The sequence below is a fragment of the Dermacentor variabilis genome, chromosome 8, assembly GCF_050947875.1.
Source record: "Dermacentor variabilis isolate Ectoservices chromosome 8, ASM5094787v1, whole genome shotgun sequence".
Classification (NCBI taxonomy): Eukaryota; Metazoa; Arthropoda; class Arachnida; order Ixodida; family Ixodidae; genus Dermacentor; species Dermacentor variabilis.
In genome coordinates, this window is record NC_134575.1 from 124,882,611 (window position 1) to 124,898,179 (window position 15,569).

Below are 15,569 nucleotides of genomic sequence, written 5' to 3' on the forward strand. Positions count from 1 at the left end.
GTGACAGGTCTTAGTTGATGGATTATCGTTCGAATCCTGCATAAAGGTGTAACAAGGAACATGCTAGCTAGAAAAAGACAGACCACGTGAAGCACACAGTGAACTGTTATGTTCTTGTAACGACATGCACCTAGAATACAGTATTTCAAAAGCCAAAAAAAAACTGAGTGAGACAAGAAAACACAACGCAAAAAAAGAGCGACGAAGAATAAACCAAATGCAGCTAATTTTCTTAGTCAACATGCGCGCTTACGGCATGTACATTCTGACGATGTGTGTGCTGTGCTATGCGTTTCCTCTCTATCTCTATCCTCCCCAACTTTCACCCCCCTTATCTCGCTCCTATGTGTAGGGTAGTAAACCGGTTGAGCTAAACTGGTTAACCTCCCTGCCTTTCCTTCTCCACTTTTTCCTTCCTCCTTGATATCATGGGCTCTGTTAAAATATTTTGTTTCTTCGGCAAAAGCTACAGCGTGCGGGTCTACACGTCTGTCTATATGGCGCACTTAAAGTGCTTCGTAATTTCTACTTCCATCATGGAGAAAGGGCAGGCGATAACTTTAGTACCGGAAAAGTGCGGCTCATCTACCTATAGAGCAGAATGGGCAGCTTCCTTTCCTGGCTGGGTCTTATTTGCGTGAATGAGTACGCCCCTTTATATACCTGAGGTTTTTAGCGCACGAAAAGGGACGAAAGACAGTGGCGAAACGAGGACACAGCGCTAACTTCCAACAATGGTTTTATTCCACAAAGCGGTAGACACAAATATATATAGGTAACACCCAGAACCGTACGCATGCGCATATGTACTGATTTTTAGTCAAATGAGACAGCACCGAGACATGTGTAATGGAAAGTTAAGATGATATCAAAGATGAAGACCGACCATGCATAGCCAAAAAATTTTTTTTGTAATAGCAAGCCTAAAAGATTAAAATGTAATCTCCATCAGGCCACCCTCTGTGTCACGTTTAAAAAATCGAATTCTTTACTTGAAAGATCTATTGAAGGCGCGCTAACACACGCGCTCCCTAAACTAGCAATCTTTGCCGCTTCAATAATCTCACGTGTTGTTTGCGCTGGGCTTCTTCCTATCGATGTATCTTCCTAATACATCGGCCAAACGGGAAGGTGCCTAAATGACAGGTTGCGTGAACACGCAAATAATGTGCGAACTGGAGGAGTGAGGCATCTGGCTTTTCACTGCAGAAAGCATGGATGCAGTCCCATTTATAAACAGTGCACGGTGATAGGAAGAAGCCCAGCGCAAACAACACGTGAGATTATTGAAGCGGCAAAGATTGCTAGTTTAGGGAGCGCGTGTGTTAGCGCGCCTTCAATAGATCTTTCAAGTAAAGAATTCGATTTTTTAAACGTGACACAGAGGGTGGCCTGATGGAGATTACATTTTAATCTTTTAGACTTGCTATTACAAAAAAAATTTTTTGGCTATGCATGGTCGGTCTTCATCTTTGATATCATCTTAACTTTCCATTACACATGTCTCGGTGCTGTCTCATTTGACTAAAAATCAGTACATATGCGCATGCGCACGGTTCTGGGTGTTACCTATATATATATGTGTCTACCGCTTTGTGGAATAAAACCATTGTTGGAAGTTAGCGCTGTGTCCTCGTTTCGCCTCTGTCTTTCGTCCCTTTTCGTGCGCTAAAAACCTCAGTTATGGAATACCAACAAGCCCTAACCTACGCCCTTTATATACGTCCCTGTTTGGTGAATGCAATTGTCGTCACACGAAAGCGGGATGTTGTATATGGCATAGGTGCTACATTCCAAAAAGTAGTTTTTGTCCTGACATCATTAAACAATATTGTTCAACACAATATTGTTCACGTTCTAACAAAAATCTTTATGTTTTATTCGTGCTGTAAAAAGAAGGCCAACTTCATGTCTTGCAACTATTTTCTTCATTCTATGGGATATGTTGTGAATGCATGGCAAAACTGCGCGAAGCTTTTGTCCCCAGATTTTGTACGATATACTTATTCATTGTTGCCCGTGATTCTATGAAGAACCTTTTTGAATCACCCAAATAACCACATTGGGCGGGAAACCGGTCTTGTTTGCTTTTTCCCAAAAGACGCTTTTGTCTCCGGTATGCCTGCACGTCTTTTTTATGGATGGCTGCATGCAGGGAGTTGCGACTGCCCCTTAAGCAAGCTTATACACCCCTTGACAAAATTTAATTAGCTCTTTTTCTTGTCTCATTATATGCACCCCGCATATATGGTGCTTGGCTGTGCTAGTTTCTATTACTAAGCAATGCATAATAGATAGTCATGATGGATAGCAATGTGATCACAAAGTCGAAGCCAATGTTGTCACTAAGGTGGAAAATCAGCACGTACCATTTGACTGATCGGCCACCCACGAAATCCTCAATTTGAGAGAGAGAATTTTTATATGTGTTATGGTGACGCATCTTCCTCGTAAGTGTAGCCTTCAGCGTAGGACCCCATTGAGTCTCACCACTCTGTGTACCCACTGCGTCAGCTTTCTGCGGGTCTGAGCTGGTTACCCAGCCACTCTGTAGAAATGTGGGGGTGAAGAAATATGGGGAGTAGCGAGGAGAGTGGGAGCATTCCCAGGGGCAGCGATACGAATGGTACGTGTTTGGCGGATATTGTGTAGGTGTAAAAGGTTAGTGAGCGCTAGTATTCGTCTCAATTAGAAGAGTGAAAGAGTAAAATTGGTCAGAAAGAAACTGGCCATCCCAGATGCACTAAGGGACCAATCAAGGCTGGTACGTGTAAAATAATATGCAGCCTTGGAACAGAGAGATGAAGATGGCATAGAGGCAATGAATCAAACCATAACTAGGCTGGCTTCAGAAGCAGCAATTAAATGGACAGGTAAGGCACCAATACAACCAGTAGGGAAGCTCTCCCAAGTAACTAATGACCTAATAAACAAGCGACAAATAATGAAAGTGTCCAACTCAAGAGACCAGATAGAATTCATGCAACTGTCAAAACTGACCAAACAGGAGAAAGTAAGCGGCATTCTAAAATATAACGTTAGAAAGACTGAGGATGCAGTAAAGAAATGGACTCAGCTAGAAATCATTGAGAATAAAAAAACAATAAAGTTTGAGAGATCAGAAGGGTAATGCCATCAGCAGTTTTGAAGATGTAGTAAACGCAGTAGAAGAATTCTATACTCCCCTTTACAGTACTCAGAGCAGCCATGATACTTCCATTCGGTTAAGTAATGAACAGGTTACAGAGGTTCTTCGAATAACTATCGATGAAGTTAGAAGGGCCGTGCAAGGCCTGAAACGGAGAAAAGCTGCAGGCAAACATACAATGAGAGTCGGTTTAATCAAAGATGGAGGAGGCATCATGCTTAAAAAGCTTGCGGCCCTTTAAACCAAATGTCTCCGACTCCAAGGACCACAGAAAACTGCAATAATGCCAACTCTGTACGAATCCACACAAAGGGAAACGTTAAACAATTGAAAACTTATTGACACATCAGCCTATTCCGAGTATTGTCTAAAATATTCCCCAAGATAAGTTCCAATAGAATAAGGTCAAAACTTCACTTTGGTCAACCAAGAGAACAGGCCGGCTTCAGGGAGGCATACTCTACAACTGATCACATCGATGTAATCAATCACGTAATCGAGAAATCTGCAGAACACAATCAACCTCTCTATGTGGCTTTCATATATCACGAAAATTCATTTGATTCAATGCAAATAACACCAGTCATCGAGGCGTTGCGTAACCAAGCAGTACAGGAGGCTGCGGAAATATCCTGGAAAATATCTCCAAAGTTTCCGTAGCTACCTTGATTGACCACAAGAAAAGTAGGAAGCTACCAATAAATTAATTGGTCAGACCAGTAGACACAAGCTCTCCCATGCTCTTTAGTGCGTGTTTGCAAGACGTATTCAAGCTATTAAACAGGGAAACTAAGGAGTGAGAATCAACGGTGAATATATCAGCAACCTTCGGTTTGTGGATGGTATTGTCCTGTTCAGGGAGTCTTTGGACGAATTGCAACAAATGATTGAGGTTGTTAACAGGCAGAGCGTAACACTAAAGTTGAAGATGAATATGATGAAGACAAACACAACGTTCAACAGCCTGGCAAGGAAACATAAGTTCAGCGTCGCCAATCAGCCTCTAGAGTCACTGAAGGAGTACGTTTACTTAGATCAATTACTCACAGAGAAGCCTTATCATGAGAAGGAAACACACAGAATAAAAATGGGTGGGAGCGAATACGGCAGACACTGTCAGTTGCTTACTGGAAGCTTACCACTATCATTCCAAAGGAAAGTTTACACTCAGTGGATTCTACCAGTGCTTACATATGGGGCAAAACTTGGAGATTGCCAATAAAGTTCAAGAACAAGGAAAGAACCACGCTAAGGGTGATGGAACTAAGAAGGTTAGGCGTAATGTTAAGAGACAGGAAGAAAGCGGTGTGGATCAGAGAGGAAGCGGGGATAGCCGATATCCTAATTGACATTAAGTTAAATTAATGGAGCTGGGCAGGCCATGTAATGCGTAAGTTCGATTACCGATGGGCCATTAGGGTTACGAAGTGGGCACCAAGAGAATGCAAGCGCACTGGAGGATGACAGAAGGCAAGGTGAGGTTTTGAAATTTGGAAATTCCCCGGCGCAAGTTGGAATAGGTTGGTGCAGCACAGCGGTAATTGGAGATCTCAAGGAGAGGCCTCCGCCCTGCAACGGACTTCAGTTTGGCTGATGATGATGATCACGACGGTGTCGGCATTCGTTTTGCCAATACCCTGTAGGTGGTCGGTGAATTTGTGGCCACTGTGCTCTGTTCATGCAATGCTGATATGGTTGATCCTTGCATGATGCGCAGAGTGATTCCCTCTCCTCTACTGTTCCACTGGGCAAGGCTTGAATCATCGAAGTGCCTCTGTTACCTAGTACGGCTAGACACATAGCACCTGTCATCGGGTACCGGGACACGTTGATGTACAGGAGCGGTTTTAGTGACGTGCCGCCGACAAAGAATCAAGCCAAGGCTTGTTCTTTCGTCCTTCTTCAATCTTTACCATGGCGGTGGTGCACATTCAGGAAAACTGGGGCTAGCGGAACTTTTTGTTGTACGTTAAGAGGAATAAACTTGGGCTGTACTCCATAGGGTTTCAGTGCCGTTGAGTATCTCAGTCGAGATAGAACGACGCATGCCTTCTTTGGGCTTTGGAGGAACAGAATTTGGTTAAGGTGGCCTTGCATTATTTCGCTGATGGTGTTGTGCATCCGGAGTTGTAGAAGAAACAGCATGGGTGCATTATTGGGTAGGCGTTGCACTACCTTTACTGCCGTGCTAAAGAGGGTGTCCATCTAGTCCGTCTGTTGATAGAGAGTTTAGTACGAGTAGGTGTACATATTTTTTCTCGAGTCCATGTCATCGGTTTCACATCAACTTTATCAAGTGCTACTTGGGCGCTCTATTTGCGCAGCAGGCTCAGTACATGTGTGGTTGTGCTATTGTATAGTATTTGTAGGCCTTATACACGAAGGCTGTATACTCTTGCAATGTGATTGCCACTCTGAAGCAAGCTGTTGTCTGATGTCTGGCCTTTCTTACGTCTTTTTTTTAACACAAGGAATCCCGACTTCTCAGCTCTGCTAGGGAGTCTTTCGGTGGGGGTGTACTCTTACACTTTGTTTCAAGCTTCCTGTAGTGTCTCTTGAGGTGCGCTGTCCGACCCTGTAGCCGCCCAGATTCTAACATAATTAGTATACATGAAGCTTTGTACGTTTGGAAGTTTGCCTAGGAGTGGTGGTATATTTGAGGCGGTCACTTTGAACATGGTCCGTAAGGGAAAATAACCTTGTGGAATGCTCGGCTAAACATGGATGACCGCTGGGAAACACTAGCAGAATAGAAGGCACATAGGACGCACAAGCGCCTATGCATTTTACGCGCCTTCTTTCGTTTTGTTCTCGTTCTCGTCAACTTCATTTTGTCAAGGTGTACCACCAATCTCGGGAGGTCTCGGGAGAGAACAGCAATTTACAATAGGCAGCGAGGCACTGGAAGTCGTAAGGCAATACATCTACTTAGGGCAGGTAGTGACGGCGGATCCGGATCATGAGACGGAAATAATCAGAAGAATAAGAATGGGCTGGGGTGCGTTTGGCAGGCATTCCCAAATCATGAACAGCAGGTTGCCATTATCCCTCAAGAGAAAAGTATATAATAGCTGTGTCTTACCAGTACTCACCTACGGGGCAGAAACCTGGAAGCTTACTAAAAGGGTTCTACTCAAATTGAGGACGACACAACGAGCTATGGAAAGAAGAATGATAGGTGTAACGTTAAGGGATAAGAAAAGAGCAGATTGGGTGAGGGAACAAACGCGAGTTAATGACATCTTAGTTGAAATCAAGAAAAAGAAATGGGCATGGGCAGGACATGTAATGAGGAGGGAAGATAACCGATGGTCATTAAGGGTTACGGACTGGATCCCAAGGGAAGGGAAGCGTAGCAGGGGGCGGCAGAAAGTTAGGTGGGCGGAAGAGATTAAGAAGTTTGCAGGGACGGCATGGGCACAATTAGTACATGACCGGGGTTGTTGGAGAAGCATGGGAGAGGCCTTTGCCCTGCAGTGGGCGTAACCAGGCTGATGATGATGATGATGATGATGATGATGATGGTACCACCAATCCCACATCGCCACTGTTGCCTCTCGAATGCGCCTCCTTAGTAAAGTTATTATACCATACCGAGTTTCGCCTAGGTCTGTGATTACCTTATGGTCGGATCATAATATTCTCATGTATTTGTTGATTAGGTTAGAGCAAAGTATTACCTCGCCACTCTGATGAATAAAGTTGTCTTTCTATCTGCAATGGAAGCAAGCCTGGACGCTTAAAATTGAGTTATATAAGACATTGCCGAGACCCCCTCTCAGGTTGGGCGTCTAATGTGCTCCAGTTTCAGCAGTTCTGATGTCATCCACAACATCCTCCTTTAGTTGTAGCTGTATTCTTTGTGTAGACAGACTTGACTTGCAACCTAATATGGCACTGGGGAACAATCCGGTAGCCTGGACCTGAGGGTTCAGGCGCCTAGGAACTGCTTGTTTGAAGGCTGAAATTTTCGAGGCAAAGTTGTTTGCCTGGTTTTGGAATTAACGTGATGTCCGCATCTCCGCATTGGTCAGGAAGGGCTCCGTTCTTCGAAGGTTCGTTGCCGTATACATGAAGTTCTCATGGCCTGCCATCGAGGTTGCGTATTAGTGTGCAATCGATGCCGTCTACTTCGGGCCCCGTTTTCAGTCTTACGACGTGTAGAGCTGCCCTCAGTTATGTCGCTGTAATGTCGCCGTTCAAGGGCGTGTCTTTCTCATGTGCGTACTCTTCTTCCAGGGGCCTCTGGCTATGTATATATCTTGCAGTGTTCGGAGAAAGTAATCGTGATTTCCTTGTGAAGAATAGTGCGAATGGTGTTCGTTGTTTGCGCTTTCGTGTGCGTGAGGTTGAGTTGTGCTCGCAGAAGGGAGCACGTCTCGACGGCACACGGCGTTCCGTTAGGTGGTCGCACAGGTTGTGCACTTTTGCTTATTGAATGTGTTGGCGTATTCTTCCGCTTCTGCGGTGATCCATGCGGTGTTTTCATTTTCAGCCTGCTGTTGGAGCGTTGACTTGAATTTTTTCCATTTTCATTTATTTAGGCTAGGTATACATTTCTTGGTGCTCCAAATTAAAGCAATGACAAGCAGCACTATACAATACACGATAGAAATTGTTTACCGTTCGATTCGCGTCTGTATGACGCCTGACTGGGCCTCGCAACCAAACAAAACATGCGGCACTACAGACAATTTACAGCGTATGCGGAATCATACAGCGTCATATACTATAAGGCTTGCGTAACTTGCACCAAGAACAGGATGCAAAAAGTTGTAAGTACTCTACTAGAAATACGTCCAAAGAATAATGAAACTGGAAATTACAAAATCAGTTGATGGAGAAAACACGTCATAATAATAAAACATTTCGAACGCACGTTCAAGTTTTGACCATTGCGATCGCACTTCACTCTCCGGAAAAAACATCGTACCTGCAGTTTGAACAAGAACAATACCTTAGATGTTAATGCGATGTCGAATTATTGTGGGCCAGCATTCCAAAGCTTAGGTACCTGGTAATTTATCAGTTGGCACCCATAAGATGTCTTATCCATTTTTCTAAGGTACCCTAAATCTCTTAAGATATACAAAGAGCCTGCACGGCGAGAAGACGCAAGAAAGGCTGTTCCATTTAAGCTAATACCATTTTACATGGTATTTGCAAGATTTCGGAGATATTTTCTCGTAATGAAGACGGTACCAAACTTTTTGAAGAAAGGTAATGTGCGCTCAAAGCTAAATAGATTTCCAGTAAACCGTATTGCGTTTTTCTGTAGCACACTAGCCTGTTTAAATACCTCCTTTGTTGGTAATACCAAAAACTAGAATGCAATAGTGTGGCCTAATCATTGCATATCTCATGCCTGAAGAAAATTTTTAGAACATACCTTAATTTGTTTAGCATACCCAGTGTCTTTATTACTTCCTAGCGCAATAAGTCCTACCAACCCCAAAGGTGTTATTCTAAACAAGATCTATGTCTACCTCGTAAAAATGTGATCGGGCTTCAGTGTTAATAGCTTTATTAGGGCGATTAGCATTTTTTGCTTACTTCAGGTGTTTTGATCCTTTCTAGTGTTATCTATCCAGCCTATCCAACCTACACAGTGACACAATCAGTCGACAAGCTTGGGCCAGTAGCTATGTACTTATGATCGTGATGCCGTCCTGGTCGTTTCATAGTCGTCATTCTAGCATTGTCACCTCATTGTGCTCATGCCATCGTCACCATGTCTTGTACTCTGGCCCAGAGGGCGAAGTTGTCCAATATCTCCGCCCACTAGGTATGTGCTCGTGGCGGTGAGGTCGCCGCAGTCGGTGCGAAATCGTCATTTAGGCTTCGCCAGTCGCCTGTCGTCAGTATGCCGTCCTCAAGCTTTCTACGCTGGCCCAGTGGGCCAAGTAGTCTAAGAGTTTGAACCAGCATGCACATGCTCGTGGTTGCGATAGTATCCTCGTTTTGCTGCAACGTCGTCAATCCAGCATGGCCAATCGCCTTTCATCATGCAGTCATCGTCACCCCATCGTCGTCATGCAGGCTTCGCGCACACGAAGCCTGTATGATGAATTCACGTCGTCATATGATTGTCTTCATACCATTGTCATGCCATTGTCCTCATTGTCGTCCACATACAGTCGTCGTCTCGCATTCGACGTCCTGCCGTGGCCCTGATGCCGTCGACATTCTAACTTTTTCATGTCATCATGGTTGCACGACGTTGTCTTCATGTCGTCGTCGTCACGCTGCCCTTTTATCATTGTAACACTTCAGTAACATCAACCCATTGTCATCATGCCATCGTCAATATACGGCCTTCGTAATTCCATCGACGTCAATCCTTCATCATCATTCTTTCGAAGATATGATGTCAATATTCAATGGCTATTATCCCGCATTTTTCCCGCCATCATCATCGAGGCGTCGTCTTACAATAGTCTCCATCATGCATGCATTGTCATACTGGCGACGGCATGCGATCCTTTTCCTTTCATCATCGTCATTACAACTTAGTCATCTTGTTGTCATTATACCTTCGTCGGCATCCCATTGTCCTAGAGAACGGACTGCTGCGCTAGTTCTTGCTACAGAACTAGAGGCAAAGTGAAAAATAGCACGTAGGACAACAGAAGGGAACGAGACAATGTGCTGTGTCTTCGTTCTCTTCTGTTGTCCTACATGCTATATTGCGATTTGCCTTATCCCATTATCGATTGTTATCCCATTGTTATCTCATTGTGCTGAGGTATGACCATTTAAGGAACTGCAAGAATTTGTGCAAACAACAATGGCATAAGCTCTGCGAAGCCGTCACGAGTCAGCCCATACGCGGCAAGAGCTGCGGTCTGCTCAAATACGTTCGTGATGAGGACAGCACCAGGCCCAGCCAGAGACGATCCCTCGCACGAGCCATCGACCTCGTTACCGCCTCTACTCCGGATGAGTTGACTGTTGACAGGCTCAAAGACAACTGCCCGCCCGTCGCAGATAGCTCTGCCCCCGCCCCAGTTCCCATACTACACGTGGTGTAAGGTGTCGGAGTTGGACCACGATTTTACGGCAGTCCAGATCCGACATGTCATTTTCTCCTTCAACGGCAAATCCGCCCCTTGCCTGGATGGCGTCACTAATAGGATGCTCAAGAATCTCGATGATGAGTCAATTGACTTCCCTACCGAAAGGATTAATGAACTCTGCTGCAGTGGACTGCTCCCCACACGAGGGAAGACGGCCTCCACGGCCCTCGTCCCCAATCCTGGCAAAGCACCAGCAATGAAAAAACAAAACCAATTTACCTGACGTCCTGTGTCGATAAGATCTCAGAGAATGCCCTGCGTAACCGGCTCAACGGGCACATAGACACCACTGACATGTACAGCCACAATATGATTGGCTTCAGAGTTCAGAGTTCAAGACGCCATGAAGCTGATAAAGCATCAAATCACCGACCGCGGTACGATAGATACCGGAGCCCCCCATCCTTGGATTAGACCTGCAGAAAAACTTCGACAATATCTCACACGGATTTATTCTACAGTCTATTGCCGGGCTGAGGCTCGGAAAGAGGGCCTCTCCCTTCATCCGATCTATCCTTAGCCAGGTAACTCCCAAGTTCAAGGTCGAAGTATACCTCTCGCAAGCGATCACCCTCAGGGCTCAGTCATCTCGCCAACATTATTCAACATCACAATGACCGGGCTTTCCAAGCAGCTTGCGAAGATACAAGGAATCAAACAGACCATCTCCGCAGATAGCATCGCCATCTGGTGCGTCGGCGGGATCAATGGCCAAGTTGAGGTCGCCGTGCAGAGTGCCATCGATGCGACTGAGCGCTTCATTCGCCCTATTGGACTCGGATGTTCTCCACCCAAACATGAATTACTTCTCTAAAAGAAAAGACCCAGAGGTGGCAGCCATCGTGATTGTAAACCGGTGTCCGAAAGTGAAAACGGATTTTCACTAGTTACGGGTCCCTAGTGCCCTGAGCGGACTCACTCTGAATATTGGGGATGTGTATCGAATCTAACGGCGTCAATAGAACCGCACTCAGAAAGATCACCGCCAAGGCAGAGAGTTCTCTCGGCCTCACTCGGAGGATCGCCAACAAGCACCGGCGAATGACAGAATTCAATGTCATCCGCATTATGCATGCTTTTCTGCTCTGCCACTTTTCGTACTCGGCGGCCATGCATAATTGGGATTGGTACAGAACAACATTCATTTGGGCTAGATGGTGCATACTTTAAATAGGAAGGAACAGCCAATTAAGAGTCGTGGTCCTAGTTGGCGCTGTTCCGTCCTATTTCAAACACAATTGTTGTGTTGCAGAAAGAAGCAAGCTCAATTCCCTCATCAGAAAGGTCTTTAAGCACTCCCTCGGCGTACCTCTAAGCACGGAGAGCACAACACGCTGTGAGGCGCGAGAGTGCTCACAGCTGCTCAGGCTATCCGGCACCTCCGCGGGCTACAACATATTTTACGAGATGGGCCTCAGCCCTGTCGACCAGTGCCCGACGCCGTGCAGATTCCCAGCGACATCATGTATCAACTGCACACCGCGCCCATTCCCCGCAATAGGCTCCCCGCAGACAACGACAGCAGACGTTGGGCAAGGGGTAGGGCTCTACTCGAGCGTGTCCGTAGCAACCAAATTGAGGTAAGTGGCTTTCGCCCTCTCCGTCGTCCACTCTAATTACAGGCTCACTTACTGCGCTAAGCTACGCACTTCGAAGCCGATGCTAGCCGAACAGGATGCAATCACGCTGGCTGTGCTGGATTGTCGCGGAGAGGCGATAGGTAGCGATTCAAAAGTAGCCATTAAGGCCTATCAAAGCGGAATTCTCTCCCCTCACGCCTCCCGAATTCTCCAAAGCGCTAAAAATATGTCTCCTCACTCTCACTTGGTTTCCTGCTCACGTGGGGTCGACTGAGGGCTCTCCCTCTAACCCTAACGAGGGCGCGCACGAGGCGGCCCGAGGACTCACTGTCCGCGCCACCTCCGCAGTCCCTCTTCCCCGCGGGGAACCATCGCTCGCGTTCAATGTGATCACCATATACTGCCATCTGAGAAGACGGGTATTCTCCATCCCGCACTCTGCCTTATGATGCGCACGGGCGGTGACCCTTCGAGTTTTACAAGACCGTGGGTATCCTAACCTTGCGGTTCTTCCTACAATATACCCTAAAAGGTATCGAAGTGCGTACTGCCCTGCCTGTGGAGTAACAACAACATTGGATCATCTGTTGTGGGAGTGTGAAGCCATCGGCTCCTTCAGCAATGATGGGTGGGCTGCACTTTTGGGCAGCCCCGAACTCAACGAAACCCTCGACAGCCAGACTGCCCGCGATCGGGTCGTCAAGCTCGACTTGGCTGTTCCTACATGGGACTAGCCGGGTGGCGTGGGGTCTCCCCTGTGTCTACTCTGAACCAAATAAAGTTATTTAACTCACTCATTCACCAGGTAAAGAATGGCCTTCTCTTCATCTTTCGTGCCGTTTTCGCCATGTTGCGTTTGTCTTTACATCGGCGTCATTCATTCCTTCTCCATGCATAGTCGTTAGTGCGTCGGTGTCGCGGAGTCGTCGTCATGGCCCCATGCTCATATACTATTATGACAAGCGAGTGCAATAGCAACATAGGAAGGCGCCGGATTGTGCCACAATGTGTCGAAAGGAACCGAAGCCTCAGAATGACGAATACGGATGTTAAACTTGACTTCAGAAATAATGTGTCTAGCTACATTGTTCCGACTCTTATCGCATTACCATCGATCGTAATCATGAAATGAGTTAAAGGGTAATCGAACATCAGTCTTATTATCTTTACCACTTAATATAAATACAATGTACACGGCATGTTCCAAAAATAACCTTTGTCATTTTTTGAAACAGAATATTGTACACCAGGTGAAACAAATAATCGCAACAAAAATTCACGACCGTTGCTGATTCAATGACTGAAAAACCCTCACCGGAGGAGGAAGGACGCATGCGCAGAGCGTCCAAGAGAGAGCAGCAGCAGACTGGTGGTGGCCGAGGCTATTCGAGTACAGATTACGATAGCAGACAGACCTGTGCTGACAACTTAGTCGCTAATGGAAGTGCATGCTGGTATCTGGAATGAATGGGCACGTGAGAGTAGTGTGCCGGTCATCCATGAACGCGTACAGATCGGTTATGGTGGATAGGTCATGTCTGATGCCTTGCATCGCAGGGAACTGAGTTTTTACCAGGGTGGATTCTTCAAATTGTCTGCACGCTGCCATAAATAGCTCAATGTCAGTGGCATCTATGTGGAAAAATAGGTCAAGGTGCAGAGCTCATTGTGCCATGGCGTATTTTTGCAATATCCTTTCCGTGTGAAAATAAATGACGAAACCTACTTTAGGAACGTCCCTCGTACTTTGTTTTGTTGGCTTTCAGTTTTAAATGCTTTGAAGATATCAGCCAGGATAGCACTTGGACGTCAGGTTGTTGAGGTCAAGGTTATTAAAAAAATTGTTGGCGTTGTCGGCATCAAGAATATATGAGGTGTCTCGGGTATGAGAACGAGATCCTTCTGTAAACAAGTAAAAGACAGGGTCCTCAGATCCATCCACGCGGCATGCCATAAATTATTATTTCGCGTCTTGTATGGGCATTTCCGATACCAACATACTGGACCCTTTTGTATGAATAACTCCTAATTATTTCTAGTGCACTTTTCGCAAGCCGTATATTTCCAGTTTGCCGAACATCATCGTTGATGGAGTGAAATGCTTTAGTGAAATATTAAAGCTATTCCAACAGTATACACCCTATCTTTATTGTTCTGAATTATTTCTTCTTTAATAAACAAGAAAGCCATCTATACCGGTTCATTATTTTGAAGCCAATAATTTGGTTAACTATGACTTGCTTCTTAAGGGGAACCTGCGTTAGTTTAATGCATAAGATATATATCTTACAAACCACGGGTAAAATGTAGATAAGCCGATACTTTCAAAGAACATTCTTGCTGCCGCCTTTGCGTGCAACGCAAAGACATGCAATTTTCATGTTATCATAAAACAGGCCATCACGCAGAATGCAGTTGCAAATGTGGGCAAGCAGCACACGCAGAAGAGCGACGGTGTTTTGATAGGACGTATTCCTATATAATCAATGCCATTCGCGCAGCCGTCCTTAAGCTTTCTTAAAAAGCTTCGATTTCATGGGGTGTAGTCGAAGAGTAATAGACAGACTGTTGGGGGGGCAGTCTTGGAACGGCACTGAGTGAACAAACAAAAGACCGTATGGCACAAAGTAAACAAACGTGTCCTCTGGGCATTTTTACACGCTTGTCTGTAGAATATCTTTCGATGTACACACGTAACTTGGCATTTTAGCGTGTTTTCTAATGTCCGCGTAGGTGCTCGTTTTCTCAGTTTACGACGTAAGCTGAAAAACAGTGCATCCCCTCCTGAAATATAATCTTGGAGTGGCCTGTGCTGAAGCCGTCGCGATGGTATTGCTGTGGTGCGTGGCCTGGGTCGTGCTGACAGTCTTGGCTCTCGCGACGCTTGTGAAGATATACAGCCTGGTCACAGTGGGCAAGTGCAGATCAATGCGGGACATGTCGGGAAAGACTGTGATCATCACTGGAGCTAACAGGGGTAAGACTACTACTTCATTCGTGATTGAGTATTGGTGTTTCTTGGACCAGAATTTTTAACTCGAGTAGAATGGTTGATCTGCAACCTAAACTGAATAACTGAGGGTATATAGCGCCTTGAAGAAGTACTTGTTTTGTGAAAGACGCTCTAACGGCAGCCTCTACTTTAAGAAGAGGGAGGATCTTGTAGGCTTTAGGCTGATCCGGACTTGCAAGATATGCCGGCAACTGCTCCGCCCGAGCGTCTGCTTCAACAAAAGTTTTTCACTGTTCATATAACGCGAGACGGGTGACCAAGACGATGCGCACAGCGAGGCGGCACAGAACGCGAGCGCGTCGTGCCCAATATCTTCCGCACCTGAAGCCACGCCAGGCCAGTCAGCGCCCGACACAACAACCCGAAATGAATCTGTCAATGATTATCAATCACTGGACGCGACAACATCCCATAAAAACCCCAGGAGAAGTCAGGTCACCTTCTTGCAAAATATCCGTAATTTTTTTATCCTTTGTGGTTCGCCAAGAGCATTCCATGTCATTTTCTCACAATTTCAGGAAAGCGGTTCTTTTCACTTTCTTTACCGCTCTTGTCCAGCGTGAGATAAGTATTGAGCTTTTTATGTATTGATACATCCCTTAAAGGCGCTTTATTGAAAGGCATTACATAAGGGATTTGACATCAGAGGTATATGTCCCATCGGGAAAGGGGGATGGCTTATGTTTAATGGAAAAATTACAAAACAAATGTCCCCCCAAAGCAAAAGTGTTTGTCATTGTTTGTAACTGCGA

General features: G+C 45.7%; 1 protein-coding gene across 1 annotated transcript in view; it reads left to right on the plus strand.

Moving 5' to 3' along the window:
• Positions 1-14,630: 14,630 nt before the first annotated feature.
• LOC142591559 (retinol dehydrogenase 13-like) overlaps positions 14,631-15,569 on the plus strand; it is a 36,893-nt gene continuing 35,954 nt past the window's right edge. Inside the window, exon 1 of the mRNA XM_075703872.1 lies at positions 14,631-14,781. Coding sequence (XP_075559987.1) covers positions 14,631-14,781 — 151 coding nt within the window. The remainder of the gene's footprint in view (positions 14,782-15,569) is intronic.